The 24,890-nt window shown below is 39.0% G+C and overlaps 1 protein-coding gene across 3 annotated transcripts; it reads right to left on the bottom strand.

Moving 5' to 3' along the window:
- Positions 1-949: 949 nt before the first annotated feature.
- LOC125224830 lies at positions 950-21,296 on the bottom strand. 3 transcript variants are annotated; one of them, XR_007176925.1, is made up of 4 exons: positions 20,651-21,147; positions 11,832-11,966; positions 11,583-11,673; positions 950-1,676 (listed from the first exon to the last, which is right to left on the bottom strand). XR_007176925.1 is itself a non-coding variant. In XM_048128306.1 (2 exons), exons 1-2 carry the CDS (start codon positions 20,930-20,932, stop codon positions 1,650-1,652), a joined length of 309 nt encoding a protein of 102 aa, XP_047984263.1. In that variant the 5' UTR covers positions 20,933-21,147; the 3' UTR covers positions 950-1,649. The 3 variants fall into 3 exon arrangements, 2 of the variants coding, with proteins under 2 accessions (XP_047984263.1, XP_047984262.1); XM_048128306.1 differs by lacking the exons at positions 11,583-11,673; positions 11,832-11,966; XM_048128305.1 differs by lacking the exons at positions 950-1,676; positions 11,583-11,673; positions 11,832-11,966 and adding an exon at positions 21,180-21,296 and having other exon boundaries at positions 20,188-21,100.
- Positions 21,297-24,890: the final 3,594 nt, after the last annotated feature.

Below are 24,890 nucleotides of genomic sequence, written 5' to 3'. Positions count from 1 at the left end.
CACCTTTGGGGGGTGCTCGACTAGATGGCGCCAATATTAGTATTTTACACTTTAACTCATATCAAGCTAAGAATATGGGTCAAATTTTCAAAACTGTGGTTCAAAAGTTTTAAGCCTGTGTCGAGAGATAGCAGTATAGGCACTGTGATTACACATTTTACTTTGGCAGTAACTCTTCTTCAGCTAGTAGATATTCCGTGCCACGACCGCATTATTTACCGCATGTATGATTTGAAGAACCACTGCAATTATTACAAAGGGGGAACCTAAGGGCACAGTACAAGAAAGAGCTCTATCTACAGTATGGCCACACCCAGCAATAAACTCTGAACTAATGTAGATACTTACTACAATTTAAATACACGTGACTATCAAATTAAACAAATATCGTGACTATTATTTTGAAAAATCTTATCTCACACTGATACTTAATATTGAAACGCAGTGCCTCTACATGGACTTCATACATAGTTACTATATTCTTCTTTTCATTGACAGAAAAACAAAGTGATGCTCTCCAGCAATGTATTTAAATACAAAATGCAAATACTTTGGTTTTTTACCTATTTCAAATAAAAATACAAAATAGTTTTAGAAAAAGGTATTTGAAATACAAAATGCAAAATAGGTATCTTCAAAATACCTTTATTCAAATAAAATACTTTTTTGACATAAGGTAAAGCTTTATTCTAAAGATGTGTTTAAAACACAGAATCACCAGAGAGCCCAGAAACCTGGCTCTATAGAATTAGCACGTTAAAAAGTGAAGCCAAAAATTGGCTGTCTCCATGTCTTTTACCTAATATTATAAAAATCTAATGAAAGAGTTATAAGGGGAAGGTTGCTATCATTGGACCACTTCGCTGCTCTATATATATAGTCGGTGGCAAAGTTCCTTTTACCTTCGTGCCTCGATACCCTCGCAACGCTCAAGATTCCACTTTTTGAACCACTCGCTACGCTCGCGGTTCAATATTGAAATCTTTCCCTTGCTCAGGTATCAATATTGGCACGTCCAGTTAAACAACTACTTTGCCCCCTTGTAAAACAAATAACTATTATTTTTTCAAACTCGGTAAACGTAACAGTCAAGACGCTAGCTATTTTGAGAAATTAATCGTATTTAATCTAAAGAACCTTCCCTTAAAGTTAACGGAATTCAAAAAAGTAAGTAAGTAAACACTTTATTGTACAAGAAAAGAATACAACACATATAATTTAAAATAGAAACAGGGTGTATAGTTTGCTAACTGGACACCACCCGACTAGTCGGGGCAGAGGTAGACCAAAAAAAACGAGGCGAGATGACCTCGACGTATTTTGCTGCGGCTAGCCGAAGCAGGCGGCAAAACGTGATGGGTGGCGGAAGAAAAGAGAGGCCTTTGCAGTGGGTCACAAATATAGGCTAGGAAAAAAAATTGTTTGCTCTTGCCTGGGGGTTTTTATCTAGCACGAAGTCGAAACTCCAAAACCATGCAGAGTGCGTTTTTTAAAAATGTAAAAAAAGTACCTACAATTTTTTTTTCATGAATATGTACACTACTGTACTGTAAACACCACAATCAGAAAAGGTATCCGGGGGTGGCACATGAGGAGCCCACGACGGTCCTGGTCAGTTCCATGTCGCTAACAGGTCCGGGTTCTCCATTTTAGTAGTAGCAAGGTGCTCCGCATTCCTGTAATAATGGTGATATAGTCAATGAACATTAATTAACAGTTATTTGTTATGCTAGGGGGCAAAGTTGTATTTTAACGCCGAGTGTGGAATTGAAAAATGAGCAAGTGAAAGGATTCTATAGTTGAACCACGAGCGAAGTGAGTGGTTCGAGAATAGAACTCTAAACTTGCGTGTTTTAAAACACGAGAAGTAAAATACATTTGCACCCGAGTGTAACACAAAACTTTCCCCTCACTATAGCGAGGAAACTACAACGCAAAAAATGCGTTTATCACTGCTTCCAGTAGTTCCACAGGTGGTAAATCATCTTTATTACTAGATTCACCTACATTTATCAATTTTAAAGCAGTTAATTTGACTTTATTCAAGGTCAAATTACTTTACCCACTAGTGGATAAAATGCGTTTTTACCCGCTGGTATTAAAGGACAAAACACGTGTTTCCGAGCTAGTGAGGGGGAAAATGTTTTTTCATCGCACTCTATTGCTATTTTGCACTTAATACATGCCAAGTTGCGCTTTCGCTTTCTCCCAGACCGGACTGTAGCTCCGGTTAAAAAGCCGTAATATAAGTAGTTCTCGAGATATTAAGTTATGTGACAGACGGACGGACACACAAGACGGACGGAACGGCACCATAAAGGTTCCTTTTGTACCTTTTTGGTACGGAACCCTAAAAAACCGCCGCTTTTGGAGTTCTGGTGAAAGGTACTTACGAATGTTGAATAGGCTACTTGCCTCCTAGTCAAATCAGCTTCCCTTTAAGAACTGTCAAAACGAATTTTAACGTTTTGCTAATATGAAATCGAATTGAGTGACGTCACGTTCAACTCATTTACTTTATATATTTCTACCTGACGAATTAAATAGAATTTGTATTTAAAAATAACTTCTATCCATGTTTTCCTTATATTTATCTGATGCTTTATTTCGTGCATGGTATTAAATAATTTATTTTAAGTACAGTCAAGTTCCATGTTGTGTAGAAATGTGTATTTTTTAAAACTGCTTTCAATGTCTGGTTATTTGATGGAAATACAAATGAATACATCAATAACGTATACCTACCGTTAAGGTTTAAGGAGTTCCCTCAATTCGTCATGAATCCAATATCCGACTACCTATAAGAAATCGAGTTTGACAAAATTTGAGTTAAAAACTCAATATGCTTAGCAAACAAAGATCCTTTTGTGTCGTCTTTGAGAAGTTTCGTTCTGATCATCATAAGCAGTTCCACTGCACCAACCCCAAACTCAAGTAATTTTGGAGAAAATAGGCTGTGACAGACGGACAGACAGGCGCACGAGTGATCCTATGAGGGTTCCGTTTTTCCTTTTTGAGGTACGGAATCCTAAAACCAAAGTCATAATAAGTGTCTCGTTCAAATTTGAGTAGTTCCGTTCTGATCATCATCAGCAGTTCCACTGCACTAAATGTCACTGTTCGGTACGGTCGACTACAAAGAGATGTATCCATTTCTCACCTTATTACGATGCAAGAAGCTGAAAAAGTGTATACATCTCTTTGTAGTCGACCGTACGTAAACGCATGCTGTTCTTATAATAACACAAAAACCAATATATGTATACCTGAATAAATTAAAGTTATGGTCTTTGGGAGCCTGGGGTCTGCTTTGACAATCAATCCCAAGATTTGGCGTAGGCACTAGTTTAACGAAAGCGACTTCCATCTGACCTTCCAACCCGATGGGTAATTAGGGCTTTATTAGGATTACCCGGTTTCCTCACGATGCTGTCCTTCAGCGAAAAGCTACTGGCAAATATCAAATGACATTTCGCACATAAATTCCAAAAACCTCATTAGTGCGATCCGGGGTTCGAACCCGCGAGCTCTAACGCGACCACTGTTCTGAACGTAAATGCATACTGTTCTTATAATAATACTAAATTAAGTCACTATAAGTGTGTCGTCCAGATTTGAGGAGTTCCTTTATGACCATCATCAGCAGTTCCACTGCACCAAATGTCACTGTTATGAATGTACTTAAATTAAAGCTATTCTCATATAAATACCAAATTCATTGTAAGTGTGCCGTGCAGATTTGAGGAGTTCCATTCTGATCCATTTCCATCATCATCAGTTCCATTGCACTGAGTTCCACTGTTCTGAACATAAATGCATGCTGTTCTTATAAAAATACCAAAGTCACTATGAGTGTGCCTTTCAGACTTGAGGAGTTCCGTTCTGACCATCATCAGCAGTTCCACTGCACCAAATGTCACTGTTCCGTACGTATATGCATGCTGTTCTTATAAAAACACAAAAATCACCACATGTATGCCTTCAAGATTCGAGGAGTTGCCTTGATTTCTCCAGGATCCCATCATCAGAACTGGGTTTTGATAAAAATAGGACTAATCTCAAATCTGTATACATATATACATTCAATAAAAAAAAAATGAAATCGGTCCTGTAACAACGGAGAAATCGACAACATAAAGAAACCGGTCAAGTGCGAGTCGGACTGGCCCACTGAGTAGTATCCGTACAAACTTACAAAAGTTAAAATAATCTCATGTATCTCATATATGTACCTATAACTTTAAAGATTTGACTATAATTACCTATAGGTATCGGTGAATTCGCTAACTAATTTGCGCGACCTGTTTAGTATGTTAGTTTTTCAGGGATAATTATTTCTTAATGTTAACTCATTTGCATAGTTTAATCTTAATTTAGAAGAGATTTTTTTTACATATAATCTCGTATTCATTTGTAGTTCGAACTGTTCGATAAAATCCGCAAGGGTGGTTAAATTGAATTTTAAATCTGATTAGTTTTTAAAACCGAAATAAATTACACATATGAAAGAAAAAGTGACCAAGGCCTCCAGTGCCTGAGGCTGGAATCGAACCAACGTACCCTGCAATCGCGGCAGATGCCTATTTCCGCTCGGCCACCCAGGTCACAGATGCTGAGGTCGAAATTATCTCTCATATGAGTAATCTATACAAGGACTCGCAGCGCCCTCTGACCATCCCTAGAACCTTCCTTCCTTGACAGATTTGAGGCGGCGGTTAAAAATAGTTTTGATATGTACAATTTGAGCTTTTTCATACGATACCCCACTTGACGTAGTAGCTTGACATGATTTACAGTTTGCCATTAGAAGTTAAAAATGTTCATACCTGTTCCAAATTTCAAATCGATAGCAAAATTACCTAGTTCTCGAGATATTTAGAAATATGACAGACAGACAGACATACGGACAGAGTGGGACCATAAAGGTTCTGTAGCGGCGTTTAATTGGTGAGGCTACTTACATTTGTCCAGAGGCGCTTGTGGGGCCACGTGGAAACACTTTGGGAAAATCCTCACACTAAAACGATTGTCACATATAAACGGAAGCTTAGGTCACTGGTCGGAATATCACTTAAAATGTCAATTTTCACGTTTGTGTCGCGCCGGTGCACCGATAACTATTTTTTAATTCGTAATAACGGGAGCGCAGATCATGGCGCTCGCACGGTCGAAGAGAGAGTTTTTTCTATATATCCGCCAGGTGCCGTGGCAGGCGCACCGGAAAGTCGCTTTGGGACTTCTGTAATTGCCAGCTCCAAAAAACTGTGCTACATATACATGAAAAAAAGTATTCTTTCAAAATTGTGTTGCCTTGTATGTATGAAAATGAAATAACTATATCAAGAAAAGAAATTAAAACTAAAAATCTCTGTTCCTCGACGGAACATGCCGCTCACCTTAAAAGACACGGAGTGACTTTTAAAAGAAATAAAAAAAAGAAACTATACGAAAGTATACCAAAATATTTTATGAAACTTATATTTAACTTAACATTAAGAGTCGTAACGATTGTATAAGTTTATTCTAAAGGTAAGGGACAGACCTTCACAACAGGTCGTTTGAACAACGTGTTCCCGCTTTTCAATGTTACGACGCGAATAACTTGATCGCTGCCCGGATGGACAGCATGAACGCGCGCGAGTTTCCACTGCAGCGGCGGCAGGTGGTCGTCGCATACCACAACAACAGTACCTTCACGAACGGCGGGACCGCGGTCTTGAAGCCACTTTGTACTTTGTTGCAGTTGATGGAGATATTCACGACTCCATCGACGCCAGAAATGCTGGACAGCTTGCTGTATCCAGCGCCAACGTGTAAGACGATTAGGGTTCTCGTCTATCAGAGAAACGTCCGGTAGGGCCGTTAAGGGCTCACCGATTAAGAAATGGGCCGGCGTAAGAGGTAAAGGATCCGCGGAGTCCGAACTTAGAACGCAGAGCGGACGACTGTTTAATACAGCTTCGATTTGACACGTCAAAGTGTGCATACAATCATATGTTTGCGTTTGTGTACCTATTACGCGATGTAAATGAGTTTTGAAACTCTTAACAGCCGCTTCAAATAATCCACCGAAATGACTAGCATAAGGTGGTTGAAAATGCCAAGTTAATCCTTGTTTTAAAGTTTGTTGATTAAGGGCACTCATGACCGAATCATTACGTAAAAAAGTATATAACTCTTGAAGGTAATTATTACAACCAACAAAGTTACGTCCGCAATCGGTATATATATCCGTACAATATCCTCGACGGGACGTGAAACGTCGCAACGCAGCTAAAAAACCTTCCGTGGAAAGTTCGGAAACTAACTCAAGATGTACAGCTTTAACGCTCATACATACGAAAACTGCAACGTAACATTTTATTATTTTTGCATTACGAACCTTATTAGCGCGTACGTAGAATGGCCCACAAAAGTCACAAGACGTTTTACTAAACACACGTGCGGGGCGTAGCCGAACCGAGGGTAACATTCCTATGCGCGGCTGGCAGCGAGTCGGTCGAGCGCGGAAGCATTTGATACAACGATGTACGCGGAGGCGAACAATATCACGACCAGAGATAATCCAGTATCGCTGTAAGAGCGAGTTTTGCACGCACTGCGAACCGGCATGTAGTTCCTTTATATGCGCATCGTCAATAATAAGATTTGTAAGAGGATGTCTTTTAGGTAAAATCAATTGATGTTTTGATTCAAAAGGTAAAAGTGATTTGTGAATACGTCCGCCGACGCGTAACAAACCATCCCTATCTAACATGGGCGTGAGACGCCGCAAACGAATTGACGGAAGTTTATTTGACGAAATCCTTTTAATGTCGTCTTCGAACACTTTTTGTTGTGTAATCAATATTAGTCGATTTAATGCAAAATTGTACTCTGGTACGGTGACGTACTTTGGGAATGTTTGTTTATGTTTCCTGCATTTATTGTAGAAACGAAATATGACTGCCGTGACGCGAACTAATTTACCTAGCGACGAAAATCGCGTTATAAGAGTGTCGTCGTCCGGGGAAGGAGGCAATGTGGACACACATGCATAACTAAGACTTGCCGAGTCATGTGTATTGCGTTTTTCCTCGTTCGTGTTTACCACCGGTTTTGATATAGGCCAGGAGTCGCGACTTTGTTGGAGCCATGTAGGACCATGGAACCACAAGTCATTTTGTACGAGCGCGGCGGGGAGCAGACCGCGAGACGCCGGGTCAGCGCTGTTATCAGCTGACGGGACGTGACGCCAACAGCGCGCCGGGACACGGGACAAAATCTCACTAGTGCGGTTCGAGACAAACGTTTTCCATTCGTGCGGGGGTGACTGAAGCCACGCGAGCACGACGGAACTGTCAGACCATGCGTACACTTGATCGGGGTGAATGTGACCACCGTAAAGATGCATAACTCTTTCAATTAATTTTGATAGGATTACACAACCCATCAATTCCATTCTAGGTATAGTAAGGCATACCCGAAGAGGTGCAACGCGACTTTTAGCCATGACTAAATAGGTTTGAACTCGCCCGGTGTTGTCCGTCAGACGTATATAAACACATGCTGCGTATGCAATTTTGCTTGCGTCGGCAAATCCGTGAATTTCGATTGAATCGAAGTCGTCAGTATTGAAAATATGACGAGGAAAAGAAATTTGCGATAGGAGCGGTAGCTCGTTAATAAAACTCGTCCATGAGTTAATAATATCGATAGGGGTTCTGAGTCCCAGGAAATTTTGGCTAACCATAGCAATTGAATTAAATGTTTGGCAAACAATGTCACCGGAGATAATAACCCGAGGGGGTCGTAAATTTTTGCAATTTCGGAAAGAATCGCCCGCTTTGTACAGGCCTGCGAAGAACTTTGAACTTTGAAACTAAATGCGTCAGATCTTGGATTCCATTGAAGTCCAAGGACCTTGACCCCTTTGTCATTTTCCATTTCGGCAAAATGAACATTTTCGCGCCGCTCACCATGAAACTCTGTCGGTCGCGTGGCAGCGAGAATGGCTGGCGAGTTACTTTGCCACTTTCGCAATTCGAACCCGGCCGTGGCACAAATACCTATCAGCTCCTGCTGCAGGTTGAGGGCTTCGGCTAAGGTATCTGCGCCGGTCACCACATCGTCGACGAACATGTCATTTAGGAGGACTGGCGAGGCGAGCGGGAAACGCTCGGCTTCGTCATGCGCGAGCTGTTTAATTGTGCGCAAGGCGAGATAAGGGGAACTACTGATACCGAAAGTAACGGTACCTACCGACACCGAGTGGTGCGGGATGTAATAACTCGCGCCAGCGGGGGGGTTATCGTCCGCGAGCTCCATGTGGTTAAGATCCACATACTCCTGGAGGCACGCGTGATACTCCGCCTTCAGCTGGGGGTTTCGTTCTAGACGGTATTCCAGTTTGTGGAAACGTGCTAGAGCAATTTGCCGAGACTCGCCGAGGGGCGGTGCATCGGGCTTGAATGGCAGAGCAACTATGTATCGCCCTGTCTCTTCGCGCGTATGCGTCTTTTGGAAAAAGGATTCGCATAGCTTTTCTTCGGGAGTGTAACTCCGCATCTCTGGAACTGACTCCAGCTCCCAAAACTTCTCGAGATTGTCGTTGTCGAACGACGTAAAACAAGTATGGCGTGGAGTCGAAATGTTAGAAGTAAAGTTGACTTTACCCCCTAGTAAATAACCAAATACACTATTGATTGCGGTGGGTGTGCCAGGTTTACCCCTGACTATACCCTCGCGAATGACATCCATGAAAATGTCCTCGCCAAGTATCATGTCAACCGGCTGAGGTTTATGAAATTCAGGGTCGGCTAGAGCGAGCCCTTGCAAATGAGGCCATTCCCCGTACGGTGCTAGTGGTACACTAGGCATTTGACGGGTTAATTTTGACAAAATAGTAGCCTCCAAAGGAATACTTGGACTTTGTTTGCCCTTGGGCGAAATTGAGCACACGAAGGTACCCCTAGGGTTGAGCGGTAAATCACCGACACCTACCAACGGCTCGCTGACATTTCGTCGCGGTAAATTTAATCGTTGCATACACGATTCAGTAATAAGAGCTGCTTGTGAGCCCCCGTCTAACATACAACGAATTGTAGCAATTTTATTACCTTCGTAATAAAGGTCAACCAACGCAGTTGACAGTAACACCGTATGAGGCTCAATACCTAAACCTAGATTATTTTGATTCACGCCGTGAACAGCTGATGGGCTCGGGACAGCGCCCGCGCCGGGCTGCGACTGCTCCGTTAGAGCGAGCGAGACGGCAACTAGTTCCGCGGCTTCATTGTTCGCCGGGAAGGGTCGCGTACGCGTAAGGTCCGAATCTAAATGAATTAAGGTGTGGTGCTTCTTATTGCACTTACGACACTTAAAACTTGATTTACAATTACGTAAGTCATGTCCGGAACATAAACAATTATAACAAATGTTATTTGTTTGAACAAATGTGAATCTATCTTTAGTAGACAAATTTAAAAATTCTAAACATTTGTGAAGTGAATGGAAGCCTTTGCACTTCACGCAAGATCGAACCTTATTCGTATCGACATACGGTCGAGTTTGGTCTGGCGAAGTATTTGTGATAAAAACCCTTTTAGGTGTCATTTGATTTGAAATTAAATTATTTTTATTTGTTGTACTTAAGGAATTATTTTTTGTGGACTGTATATGGGAAATTGTAATCATCTGTTCCGCCGTAAGTTCGCGCTCTAAGAATGTTATTAAGGTTTGGACTTTAGGTATTTCACTTGGGTTGGTTAAAGAACGTTCATATTCTTTTCGCGTATTAACGGGAATTTTACGTAATAATAAATTTAACAGAACGAAGTCCCATTCTTTAACCGGAAACTCCAAAACTTCAAGTGCTTTAATATTTTCGTGGTAAACATTAAGCAAATTTCGCATAGCAACAGCAGATGAGCGCGCGGAACAAGAATCGATGTCGAATAATTTATCTAGATGTTGTGACGCAATAATGCGTTTGTTGTCATAACGGGATTTTAGAACATCGATCGCAATTGAATAATTACTTTCCGTTATGGGAATTGATTTAATTAAATTAAATGGTTCGTTTTTAACCGAAAGTAGTAAATACCTAAACTTTTCCGCGTCAGTGTAGGCATTGTTGTTGTGGACCAACGATTGAAATAAGTCGAAAAAGGCGGGCCAGCCCGTAGGTTCACCGTGAAATTCAGGAAGCGACAATTTAGGCAAGTTTCGACGGTCGTTCATAAACGTGTCGTGTTGGCTAGGCACAGGAATGCGGCTCGCTCGCCGCTTTTCTACATCTACCTCCTTTAGGTTATTTAAATGCGTAACTATCGCGTAATATAAATCGTTGAAATCATTTCGAATCTTAATGTTGGCTTCTTTGTTGAAGCTATTAGACTTAATTAATGCCTTTTCGATCTTAGTTTGAATTTTGGTAAACTTTCGCTGGTGCGCTGTTAAATCGGAAGTTCTTGAACGAAATTGTTCTATATTCGTTGCTGCGAACTGTAATGTTCGTTTTAATTCGTCGAGAATTAGATCTCGCTCGAATAAATCTTGTGTCATACACGATGTGTCGGTTTCGACACCGTCTGTAGGATTCGGTACCATTTTGCCGTGAGCAAAGATGGCGGAAATTACAATGAAAAATTGAACTACAAACGTATGTAATTGGAATGATGGGTACGTAATACCGCAAAATACACGGGCAACACAACGTGAGAAAGAAAAATCCGGATCGAACGGATCAAAAAACTATATGTAGCGGCGTTTAATTGGTGAGGCTACTTACATTTGTCCAGAGGCGCTTGTGGGGCCACGTGGAAACACTTTGGGAAAATCCTCACACTAAAACGATTGTCACATATAAACGGAAGCTTAGGTCACTGGTCGGAATATCACTTAAAATGTCAATTTTCACGTTTGTGTCGCGCCGGTGCACCGATAACTATTTTTTAATTCGTAATAACGGGAGCGCAGATCATGGCGCTCGCACGGTCGAAGAGAGAGTTTTTTCTATATATCCGCCAGGTGCCGTGGCAGGCGCACCGGAAAGTCGCTTTGGGACTTCTGTAATTGCCAGCTCCAAAAAACTGTGCTACATATACATGAAAAAAAGTATTCTTTCAAAATTGTGTTGCCTTGTATGTATGAAAATGAAATAACTATATCAAGAAAAGAAATTAAAACTAAAAATCTCTGTTCCTCGACGGAACAGGTTCCTTTTGTACCTTTTTGGTACGGAACCCTAAAACCAAAAAAAATACAGACGAATTGAGAACCCCCTTCCTTGAGATTTGGAGCGGCGGTAAAGTTAAAGAAAAACATGAACCCTAATAATTATATAACCTCCTTTATTTTCGATAAAAAAAGTCTGTTAAAAAAGGGACATAACTCTTTTCAACTAATCAGTTCAGTATTTTTTTATGAATTCAAGCTTTTATTTTTATAAATTTAACCCTTAAATGCATGACCTTGACAAAGATTAATTCAAATTTGTATTTTGACATGCTGTCATTACAGTCAAAAATAGATGATGCATATTTCCTCTATTGTTGGCATTGTAGATACACAGATATTTTCAATTTTGTTAAACTTATTACCTGGCTCTCAGATTCTCCGCTCATTGTAGCTGCTTCTGTGAACGTCGGCGATTCTTGACGTTTGGGTTCCGACGCGCCTTCATCATTAAATCTGCAATAATAATGATCACGAATAAATCAGAAGTTTCCAACCATTGGCGTGTGCAAAGGGCTTGGCACTTGGCAGTAATAGTTATTTGTTATACAAGGGGGCAAAGTTGTATTTGAACGTCGAATGTGGAATTGAAAAACTAGCAATTGAAAGGATACCTGCGTTTCACGATAAAATATCAAGAGCCAACACCATGACAGCTCCTCGAAACAATCACTAGTCCTTGTTCCAGGAAGCCCAGGAGATCCGAAAATTGGTCCTGGACAAATCGGCCTTGGTCCGATGAAGAATCACTGTAACATAAAAAATAAATTTACAAGTTAATTAGTGTTAATTTACAAGAGAAAATGCTTGAGTTGCTAAAAAATCCCTCAACTCTTCATGGATTCCAACATCAGAACAGCGCAGGTTTCGACATGTCACAAAAGAACGCCACCTCAATAAGTCAATACGTAGGCAACAGAACCCTAGGCGTTACGGGGCCCGAATAGAAGGGGCAAACTAAGAAAGAGGTAGCGCAATATTATTTTTAGGGTTCCGTACCAAAAAGGTACAACAGGAACCCTTATGGTGCGACTCTGTCCGTCTGTCTGTCCGTCTGTCACATTCCTAAATATCTCGAGAACTACTAATGCTATCAACTTGAAATTTGGAATAGTTGTGAACATTGTGAACCTCTACAAATAGAACATATAATTTTTTTTAATTTATTAATTTTAATTGTAGAACATGGCCAAAATGAAAGGGGGCAAACTGTAAATTTCAAGTTACTAGGTCAAGTGGGGTATCGTTAGAAAGAGCTCAAATTGAACGTAAATAAACTATTTTTTTAAAAATTTTTGTTGTGGAAAAAAAAAGAATTTTGAAGGAAAATGTAAAAAAAATACCGTTCCCCCCCTTATCTCCGAAGTTTACCAACGAAAAATTATGAAAATTTTAGGAAACATTTGTTTTATGCTAAATATTACAGGAAAAATATAATCGTGTTTGTATCTTGAAAACCTTTTTTTTAATTCACAAAAAACTTTTCAGATTTTTACTTTTAATTTACCCACCTTTGCGGATGTATATAGTACTTCAAATTAATACGAGATGTTACGTAAATCAAATTCTTTCCAATAAAGTAAAAATTGTTTAAATCTGTTAACATTATAAAGAATAATCCCTGAAAAAACAACATACTAATATGGTCGCGCAAATTAGTTAGCGAATTCACCGAGAGATGGCGCTATACACAATAATGCTCATTAGTACCTATACTTTTGTCTTCTAGTCAAGTCGTTAGAGGTATGTGAAAACGTGAGATTATTTTAACTGGGGAGTTTGAAAGTTTGTACGGAACCCTCGGTGGGCGATTCCGACTCGCACTTGACCGGTTTTTTTAAATTTGTTTTAGAATAACGTCACTTTTATTCGAAAACTTTTTTACAAACCTATTTAAGTGTAGAGAAAAAAGTTTTGTACCGAACCGAACTTATCCAACGACTATAAGGTAACGGGCCCAATCATGGACAGTTTAAGATGAAATTTTGCCTATTTTCGATATTTCACTGAAACATGTAAAAATTCTACCGCTAAACGTGTGACTGTGAAACTTGAATGTCTTATCTTTCTTTTACATTTCCAGCGCATTGCAGAATAGATACTCCTATTGGTTTCTTCATAATTAACAAATTAAAGCAAGGTGCTTTTTCTTCAATCATGGACGGCAGTTCTCCAGTAATGGATCCCCCATTATGAACGGTGAAATAAGTTTAAAAATTTACATTTAAAGCAAACTAATACTCAATGAGACAATTTTATATACCCCAAATAAAATTAGTTTGGGTTATTTTAACATAGGATTGTTTCTTGTAAATTTTGGTTTTTGTAAATTGTTCCTTGTCCACGGAACGGAGGTACGCAGTTTTCCGGGTCCAGTTATGGACACTCGCAAAATAACACAATTTCTTTATATCTTTGGAGTAACAAACTAGTATGTTTTATACCTTATCTCATGGTTAATACAGTAAGTAAAACTCATTCAAGTTTACACCGAGTATTATTTTTTTTATTAATTTATACACGAACTCTACTCTCTTAGCAACCTTATTTAATGAGAATTTTTACTAATATTTTTTTTCAGTAAACTGATGACTTTTATCTAGCCGCCAAATCCTTCAGAAATAACCGAATTAAATTAAACGTCAAAATTAAGCAGCTCTATTACTCTTGTTTATGGTACAATGCCGTCAATTTTTAGGAACTAATTTCAAATTATTATTTTTAAGGATTTGTCCATAATGGTATCACCGTCCATTATGGGGTATTTTACATTATACCAAGAACCATTTAATACAGGACCAGCAGAGTCCATACTAAATACCGTACCCCAGCTGGCAGCCGTCAATCTATGTCGCTAGATGTCACTAAGAGTGTTACTAATTAGTGTTAGTGTTGTTAATAATTATTCCATTACCAAATTGCAAGGGCTCGAGAAAGGAATGGAAGAGATATTTCGCAAGTTAAATGTATAAAAGATGATTCTGGGAAGATTCTGACTGATGATGAAAGCATAAAAGAACGATGGAAGAAATATTTTGAAAAGTTGATGAATGAAGAAAATGAATGGAATGGTGTGCTTGAAAATCCACCATTGAATCTGGGCCTTGTTAGGGAGATTATTGTGGAAGAAGTGAAAATGGCTGTAAGAAATATGAAGAATGGAAAAGCCGTGGGCCCGGATGGAATACCAGTTGAAGTATGGAAGTTGTTGAGTGCGGATGGATGGAAATGGCTGAGTGTATTCTTCGGTAAGTTGTTGCATGAGGAACGCATACCTGACGAGTGGTGCAGTAGTACGCTGGTACCAATATTTAAAAACAAAGGAGACGTCCAAAATTGCAATAATTATCGAGGAATAAAGCTCATGTCACATACCATGAAGGTCTGGGAGAGGATAATAGAGAGAATAATGAGAGAAGAGTGTGAAATAACGCAAAATCAATTCGGATTTATGCCCGGTCGAGGTACGACAGATGCCATTTTCGCCTTACGCCAACTGTGCGAAAAGTACAGGCGCGCACATAAAAATCTGCACATGGTTTTTGTCGACCTGGAAAAGGCTTACGATCGGGTTCCCCGTGAGGTTTTGTGGTGGGCCTTGAAAGAGAAAGGTATGCCTGGGAAGTATGTAGAGCTAATCCGTGCTATGTACAGATCGTCTTGTACGCGTGTTCGATCCGCTGCTGGAACTACTGACAGCATCGGTGTGGCTGTGGGTTTGCACCAGGGCTCGGCATTGAGCCCATACCTCTTCGTGCTTATAATGGATGCTCTGACGTCGGACATGCAGGAAGAGGCACCCTGGTGCATGCTCTTTGCCGACGACATCGTGCTTGTCGGAGAAGAGGGACTCGAGGTACAAGGCAGGTTAGCGAAGTGGCAACAGAGGCTGGAAAATGTTGGCTTGAAGATCAGTAGATCCAAAACAGAGTATCTTTACTGTGACTTCGGCGGTCTTTCCGCCCCTGTTGCCATGACACTAGATGGCGAAATATTGCCTACCTGCTCGGATTTCAAGTACCTGGGTTCTCTCATTCAGGGAGATGGCGAGATCGACAGAGCAGTTCAGCACAGGATTAATGCAGGATGGATGAAATGGCGACAGGTTACAGGCACAACCTGTGATCCCCGAATGCCTCTCAGGCTGAAGGGGAAAATTTATAAATCAGTTATCCGACCTGTCGTCCTGTATGGAAGTGAGTGCTGGGCCACCAAGACGAATGATGAGAGAAGACTGCATGTGAATGAAATGAGAATGTTGCGATGGATGTGTGGTGTGACAAGACTGGATAGGATTCGGAATGAGTATATAAGAGGAAGCCTGAAAGTAGCGCCAGTGACAGAGAAATTGAGAGGAAGTAGATTAGCATGGTATGGGCATGTAATGCGGAGGGATGAAAGCAATGTTATAAAACTGCCCGACACAGTCACCTCAGCTACTTCTCTCTCTGGCTTTAAGTCAAAACTGAAACGTTGGCTTCTTGAGCACACGTTCTATAGTTATGAAGAATTTTTAAATAGTTAGTAACCTAATAAAGTATATATTAACCCATTTACAGTTAATAACTAAATTGTATAATGTTTATTATGTGACATGTTATATTATAAATATAATAAAGAATATGAATATGAATATGAATAAAACGAGTGGTAAATATGAAAGTGGATGGATACAATGGTAGTGGAAGGCCTAAGAAAAGATGGATGGAATGTGTGAACAACGATATGAGAGTGAAAGGTATTAGTATGGAAATGACGGCTGATAGAGAGAAATGGAGGAAGATGATCTGCTGCGCCGACCTCAAATAATGGGAAAAGGGCAAGGGAATGATGATGATTATTTAAAAAACGATTTTTAGAAATTTTAGTAAATATTTTGCATCAAGCAATTTGAACTTTTTACAATATATTTTTACGTAATAATATTTAGCAAAATTGTAAGCGTTTTGCGTATAAAAGCGTTATATTGTATTTAACGAATTTCATTTAAAACAATCGAAACACATTTTTTCACCACAAAATAACGTGTGGATTGATAATATGGTAACAACACTAATGCATTTTGCACTTTGCTCCAGTGCTATACAAGGTCGTGCGTAACAGGTCATTAAAGGCCCTGTTCCGCACTGAATAACAAAAGTCTAAGACTGGTGCGAACAGGACATATGTGACCTGTTTATTAATTTATATGCTGTCAAATAGAGTGTAAAATGATAAATATAAACGTATACTTGACTATATAAAAATAATAAAATATAACAATGATATGGGCTTCGCACCAGGGTAAAGTTGCGCATTTCTGTCGCCGCACCAGGGGAAGTCCAGAACAGGGTCAGAATGACCTGTTTCGCAGTGAACGTGTTAAAAAAAACCGGCCAAGAGCGTGTCGGGCCACGCTCAGTGTAGGGTTCCGTAGTTTTCTGTATTTTTCTCAAAAACTACTGAACCTATCAAGTTCAAAACAATTTTCCTAGAAAGTATTTATAAAGTTCTACTTTTGTGATTTTTTTCATATTTTTTAAACATATGGTTCAAAAGTTAGAGGGGGGGACGCACATTTTTTTCCTTTAGGAGCGATTATTTACGAAAATATTAATATTATCAAAAAGCGATCTTAGTAAACCCTTATTCATTTTTTAATACCTATCCAACAATATATCACACGTTGGGGTTGGAATGAAAAAAAATATCAGCCCCCACTTTACATGTAGGGGGGGTACCCTAATAAAACATTTTTTTCCATTTTTTATTTTTGCACTTTGTTGGCGTGATTGATATACATATTGGTACCAAATTTCAGCTTTCTAGTGCTAACGGTTACTGAGATTATCCGCGGACGGACGGACGGACGGACGGACGGACGGACGGACGGACAGACAGACATGGCGAAACTATAAGGGTTCCTAGTTGACTACGGAACCCTAAAAATACGCACGCGGTAGTTCAACGGCATTACAAATGATACAGTAAAAAGTATATACACGGTGTTTCCGGTATCACTCAAAACCTCAGACACCCCAACTGATTTTTATTTTTTTAAACTCATCTAGAGTATTCATCTTTTAATCTGATCGTTACTTTTTTTTTTATTGAATTTTTAATTTTCTGTACAGCTCTACTTGACTTTTAGCTCTACACTCAATAAAGTAATTGCTAACTACCATCATAAACCATAACACTATTTATTTGTGTACGTTACTGCAACGACATAAGGTTTACCAATAGACAGCTAAGATGTCACTCTAAAACACTTTAAAGCTTTGTCACAGTAAACTTCAAATTGGACAGGTAATCGCAGTAAGCAAATAAACTCAATATTCAAAATGACAAGGTTGTAATTAGGTACGAGTTCAATTTGTTATGACTTATGATAAACATTAAGATTAAACTGACAAACAACGTCAAACTAGTAGCGGAAAAAAAATCGTCCAAGTAACCAGCCAGTATTAATACCCCTAAATACTGAAAAAAGGTAAACAACCTCTTAGCAATGCGATATACACAATGTTGTATTACGAGTACAATAGAATGGGCACGTAAAAAATAATTAATAATACTAATTTAAATAAAAATATTACCCCCATCAAGATATAGCTCAATCGATTCTACTCTCGATTCTGAACAAACTGTTTTCAGGTTTTTAGTGTTAAGTGAAACACGGTGTAGATGACGCTAGGGGCCCGTGTCATGTTTCAGTCCCTGTTTACAACGCAAGCCATCGGCATCGTTCTTATTTTGAATTATGACAGTCATCCAAAAGAGTACCATACTGTCAAATTTTCTATCGCTTTCATTTTGAGCGTGACGTCAATGATTAGTAATATTACTTTCAATATATTTCAAATTTATATTTTAAATGAGGCCATTTCGAATAGTGTTTATGATTATGATAGATATCATGTTGACAATCAATCTCCGTCTCGCTCGCACCAATCCTATATTTGTACGAGTGCGACCGAAACGAGTTGAGTATTATTTAAAGATTTTTGAATGTGCAAAATCCATGAAGAATAGAAATAAAGGAGCAACCTCTTTAAGTATCAGAAGTGCACATATAAAAGAAAAGATAGGTGGCGCTGCAATCGCAGGTGCATAAGGGTTTGACAATCTCTTTGCCTTCTCGGTAGTGAGTGACCCCGCCTACGGAGCAAGGGATCCCGGGTTCAAATCCTGGTGAGACCTTTATTATTTTTTTCTACTAATATTTTTCTTGAATTATTTTATTTTTTTAATGTCCAAAAATATTTTTTTGTTTTGTTACAACTTTTTTAAATTTCATTTGCAAGACTTACAACATTACTGAAGAATCCTAAGATGGGGCAAACAATGTAAAAGGGCTTAATTTAACATTTGTATGAATAAAACAATAAATAAACACAAATAAAATACACAAAAAGAAAATAAATGTATATAAAAAAAAAAAACAAAGATTGTTGTCAGAATTGAACCCGAGAACATCTGCGTACGAAGCCAGCGCACTACCACGGGACTACGTCTTGACTTGCTCAGACTGACGAAATTAGCCTAGAGAAAAGAACGTCTGATGTCATCTCACATCGCTGATCATTGAGCGAGACATGCGCTCCAAGCGGAGATATTTGTAACTGCAATTATAAAGGTTCAGCCGGTCATTTTTGCGACTGTTCTACTTCGACAGACTTTCCTCCTTATCTCTAGTCTCCCTGGCAAAATCTTATTGGTAGTTGTCACAAAAACCTACTTTTTCCATAAAGCCTGGCTTCCACATATGCGGAATCGAGCGGCGTCGAGTCGAGTTTTCATCTTATACATTTGAATGCTATTCGACGCATCATGAGAAATGCAAAATACGAAAGTATAGCTATTAGTAAACTACGTAATAATTTATGGCAGAAGGTCCTTTAAGTATTAGGGACTGAATAAATTAACCGACTTGGTATTACAGGGATCTCAACTCTTTTTTACGCCAGAAGAACTGTGTTGAAGGACCAGCGATTACGTAGTTCCTGACGAACTATTGTAATATAAAATAAAATAAAACGGAAAAATAAAATTATGGTAATTGATGCGTGCCGAACTTACTGCTGTTGTTTTCTCGACAGTTCAGCGGGCGGCCACCCTTTCGAATATTTACTTGGTTCACTCTTTCTTGTGTACACTCGCGAATCGTTATTTATTTAATTAATAATTATAACTTTATTCATCGTTGCGGATATTTTTTCACATTGACATCGAATGTCTTTTAGTTTAGCAGATTGACGTATTTTCTTATATTTTTTAAGAAGGTCGGCAAAACGGCGGGTGACACGACAAATAAAAATGAGGTTGAACCTATCATAAGGAAGAGCGAACGGAATGGACGATATGAATGATAATGAATGAAAAGGGCGCGAACAAACTGAGTTGCGAAGACTTGGTGTTTTTACAAGTTTTGTTTTTGATGGGATACAGTATCTATTGTCTTAGTCCGTTTTTATCCGATCCGATATCGGATGTCGGAAGGATTTAAATGGAAAAACCGGCCAAGAGCGTGTCGGGCCACGCTCAGTGTAGGGTTCCGTAGTTTTCCGTATTTTTCTCAAAAACTACTGAACCTATCAAGTTCAAAATAATTTTCCTAGAAAGTCCTTATAAAGTTCTACTTTTGTGATTTTTTTCATATTTTTTAAACTTATGGTTCAAAAGTTAGAGGGGACGCACATTTTTTTCCTTTAGGAGCGATTATTTCCGAAAATATTAACATTATCAAAAAATGATCTTAGTAAACCCTTATTCATTTTTAAATACCTGCCCAACAATATATCACACGTTAGGGTTGGAATGAAAAAAAATATCAAACCCCACTTTACATGTAGGGGGGCAAATTAATAAAATATTTTTTTCCAATTTTTATTTTTGCACTTTGCTGGCGTGATTGATATACATATTGGTACCAAATTTCAGCTTTCTAGTGCTAACGGTTACTAAGATTATCCGCGGACGGACGGACGGACGGACAGAAAGACATGGCGAAACTATAAGGGTTCCTAGTTGACTACGGAACCCTAAAAACAAGTAAAAATATAGGTGAAATTATGTTTTTTTCAACTCCCGGGTTGCAAAACAATGCCATCTAGTTTTGAACCAAAAATTGAGCTTTTTTTTAGGGGTACGCTTTTTTGTATGGGCTATGTCAGTCCAGTATTAAATGGTTCTTGATTATACTAATATAATATAGCAATACCCATGACGAATTTGTGTCAAATGTCAGATTCCAAATTGAACATTAATTTTGAAATCAGCAGCCCCGAAACCTAATTTACGACACTCCCATGACGACACAAAAGTTAGGAAAAAATGGGTTCTGTAATGAAATTAATGATAATTATACTAATGGTTAAGATGTGAACTTAAAATATAGCTTTTTTGGCTCACCTTAACTATAAACTGAAATAGACCTACCATAACTACTTACATAATTTGCTAACTGCCGGACAAGCGCTTGACGAGCAGCGCGACCCAGCTGCAGCTCTTTGTTTAGCCAACACCTGTCAGGAGCCATTGCCAAATAAATATCAGCATTCTGCTGACGGGCGTCAAACTCCGCCGCTAATCTCTGCTCCTGCTGCTGCTCCTGTTCTTCGTGTCGGTTCAGCGGAGGCAGTTCACAATTCGCTTTGTTAGCTATATTGTCAAGCACACAACACGTTTTAACGATCTTAGCTGCCGCTGCTGGCTTGTAGTGCAGTTTCTCCATTGACGACAAACACTACCAACTGATTTTTAGTCGCCCAAAACACCGCTCTATACAGTTGCGGGCTCGAACTTGTAAAGCGGTATAACGAGCTTCTGGAGATCCTACAGGTGCATCCAAAAGTCAGTGCATCCATCAGTAGTGTTTGCCTCTGTGGGTAAGCTGAATCACCTGAAAGAATATAAAAATGTATGGCTGTGATATATTGAAATATACAATTATGCTACGTGTTTTGTCTAACAGTTCTTACTTAGAGTGATATTTAAATTGACTAAACAATAAATCACACGTGCACGGAAGAAGATATTACACAGAAGATACTATATTTCTTTTAGACATTTGTCAAATTTATGTCACGTTAGCTTTTTTTTAAATATAAAATTTTCATATCTACGTTTTCATGATGGGTCTACACCGACGCAAATGCACGTCATTCTTGTTTATTTTAATAATGCCAACGCCATCTTGCGACGAGTAGAGTAACCAAGTTGTGCCGAAAAAAACTTGCAATTTACTCTTTGGTACGACAAAATCCCCGTCTAAGTGTCATAAACCAAACATGGCGGCCATACCCACCGACAAAAAAGTCTATATACTGTGCCATTCAGGAGAACGCATGCCTTGGTTCGTATTGTCAGGCCATGAGAGATTAAATTCGTGTAAAATTACGCAATTCATATCTTTGTAATGATATGATGATTCGAATTGCAATCTCATTCTGTCACTTTGACACAAGAGTAAAATCAAAGTAGAATCAATACTAGAGTCGTGACACGTTAGCAAAATGCAGACCAAAAGTGTGTACCAAAAGTATTGCCAGTATTACAAGTTTGACCCAAAAAAGGGAATTTAATCGTTTGCCGTGCTTAGGATTTCTACAAATAGGTGTTATTTGTGAATATTTTATCTTTTTGTTAGAAAGGCTCGGACGTATCGCGAAGTTTTGAGTCAAAGAGATTAATCAACTAACATATTTTTAAGCAATATTTTTTTTAAATATTTTTTGGTGTAGCTGGCACGACGACGACCGTCTATTAGCAAAAAAACATTTTACTTCAAGTAACAGTGAAAATGGAGATACGAGGTGATAAAAATGTCATATGTTATTTATTTCAAAGATAGAAGTCCGTTCTTTTAAAATACTCAAAACTTAAAAAATACTCCATCAAAAATAAATGTTACAAAAATTTTATCCGGTACATTGCCTGAGCTCTAGTCCCAACCTAGTACCAATCCAGATGACAGCTGCACGTATTCGACAACCCGTGATCCAATCCACTATCATTTGAGAGTCAACGTGAAACGTCAAATTCGCCATGCCGAATTGAGCCCCTGGCCTAATACAGCTGTACTTAATACTAGTTCTGGGGTCTAGGTTTCTGGAAGCGAAAGAAAATTTTTCACTTCGCCATCTAGCTTATAAAACACAATATTTTCTGTCTGTCCGTCTGTCCATCCGTCCGTCCGTCCGTCCGTCCGTCTGTCCGTCTGTCTGTCTGTCTGTCTGTCTGTCTGTCTGTCTGTCTGTCTGTCTGTCCGTCCGTCCGTCCGTCCGTCCGTCCGTCCGTCCGTCCGTCCGTCCGTCCGTCCGTCCGTCTGTCTGTCCGACCGATCCGAAGCAATGCAGATTTATTTACTCTCTCGTAAAAAATAGCTGTTCCATAGATTTTGACTCCCTCTGCCTTACACAGCCTTCCGTTTTGTCGGATCGAATTATGATAACGCGCGGGCCTCTGCGATAACAACGTTAAGGTATTCATCACATCACATTCCATCATGGAGGAGGATAGAGGGTTTGGAGGGAGTTTTGAGGGTTCCGTAGACAATGGCAAAAATTTTTAGACTTTCGTTGCTAAAATAGTAAGAATGAAGCCCATAAGGGCATAACTATAAAGTTTTTCATGTACCTACGTCTGTCTCACTGTCCGTGTGTACAGGTATTTTTAAAGAATGCAACAGGTATAAATAAAAATTGAAATTTCAAAAATGCACCCTGTTCAATAATACAAAACAAAATCCTATTTGAAAAAAGTGTAATGTTGTAAATGTAAACAAAATATTTTTTGTACAAAATAAATGTTATTATACTATTTGTTTTTAACCCCCGACGCAAAAACGAAGGGGTGTTATAAGTTTGACAAGTTTGTTTGTTTGTATGTCTGTCTGTGTGTGTGTTTGTCTGTGGCATCGTAGCTCCCGAACGGATGAGCCGATTTAGATTTAGTCTTTTTGTCTGAAAGCTGAGTTAGTCGGGAGTGTTCTTAGCCGTGTTTCATGAAAATCGGTCTACTGTCAAGGGTTTTTTCAAATTTTTAATTTCGTGGTTAGGTTATATACAGTAAAGTCCCGTGGGACCCCGCAATGTCCGACAAGGATTTGTTCACAGTTTAAGTTGTTCGAGAGAAAGCTTAGGCGGAAAGATTCAGCAAACTTAAGTGAAGCGGTTAGCAAGAAGGTATTGTGGTTTGTTACGGACTATTTGAAGGATTTTCTGCAAGTATTATGTTTATATTATACTAGCAAGTAAATCGAAAATTGAAATGCTCCATACAAACTTCCACCCCCCATTTTAGGGAAGTGGGGGGTTAGAAAGAGACAATAAGTAGCCTATGTCACTCTCCATCTCTTCAGCTATCTCCACTTAAAAAAATCACGTCAATTTGTCGCTCCGTTTGGCCGTGAAAGACGGACAAACAAACAGACACATACACTTGCCCATTTATAATATTAGTATGGATTAGGTTTGTATTGTGTTAAGTAGTTTAAGTCTTTCAAGTCCTTTTACTGTAAAATACAGGGGAAAATCTCGACTGAAATGACGACGAAATATACGAAATATATTTTTTTTTTTTAAGTTAAAGGGACCATGGCCCCGGTAAGGCCAGAGGTCGCAGGTTCGAGTCCTGCCGGAGGTGTGAATTTTTCCATTTTTCCTTTAATTTAAAAATATGTTATACCGCTCGCAGACATTTCTGCATGATAAAAAACAAATTGATGGAAATATTTCAATTAATTTAAATTATGTACCAGTTGAGATTACCCCGCGTAACTCACGGTAAAAACTATACCATAAGGTTCTTGTTCTAATGGTTAGACTAAATATGAATACTCGCGAGTAAACAAGAATACTTCTCTGTCTTCTCTACTCCGACAATATTTGAAACTTTTACTTATTAAGCATAATCCACACACATTTTGGTACATACTCCTCAGAGATCATCAAAAAAACTCCGCGACATAGTGGACCGACTTTCATGAAACATGGCTAAGAACACTCCAGACTAACTCAGCTTTCAGACAAAAAAACTAAATCTAAATCGGTTCATCCGTTCGGGAGCTACGATGCCACAGACAGACATACACACACAGACAGACAGACAGACAGACAGGCACGTCAAACTTATAACACCCCGTCGTTTTTGCGTCGGGGGTTAAAAATATGCAATAATGTTTGCCGGAACAGTAAATATTGTTACGCCGTGGCTTGCGTGCATACGAAATCAAACCTTATCGATGTGGAAGTATGAGACGCGATGGCGACGGTCGCGCGACCGTCGCCCACGCAAGACACGGCGTTATACTATTTACTATGGACTTGAGCGAGTAACCTATTTAAATAAACAATTTTCCTACTTTTAGGTTCTTGCCCGAACGTGACTAATGTTTTTAGCCTCGGCTAGAAAGGTTTGATGAAACAAATATTAATAATCTTTCAACTTGCCAGTTTGTCACGTAGGTACATAGATTTGTTGTACAGATCAGGTTCAGGCTTGAGCCGCCTAGGGAACTAAAAGAACACTGTTTCAAATAGTAAAATGTAAAAGATAGAATTAACAACATATCGATAACAGTCATTTCTAAATAAATAATAAATATTATAGGACATTCTTACACAGATTGATTGAGTCCCATGAAGCTCAAGAAGGCTTGTGTTGAGGGTACTCAGACAACAATATACGTA

The sequence above is a fragment of the Leguminivora glycinivorella genome, chromosome 3 (assembly GCF_023078275.1).
Source record: "Leguminivora glycinivorella isolate SPB_JAAS2020 chromosome 3, LegGlyc_1.1, whole genome shotgun sequence".
NCBI classification, from domain to species: Eukaryota; Metazoa; Arthropoda; class Insecta; order Lepidoptera; family Tortricidae; genus Leguminivora; species Leguminivora glycinivorella.
This window is presented reverse-complemented; position numbering and strand designations above follow the sequence as displayed.

What these genes read in the sequence shown, in the direction of transcription:
- LOC125224830 (XM_048128305.1), bottom strand. Translation starts at nt 20,932, where the DNA reads ATGGAGAAACTGCACTACAAGCCAGCAGCGGCAGCTAAGATCGTTAAA.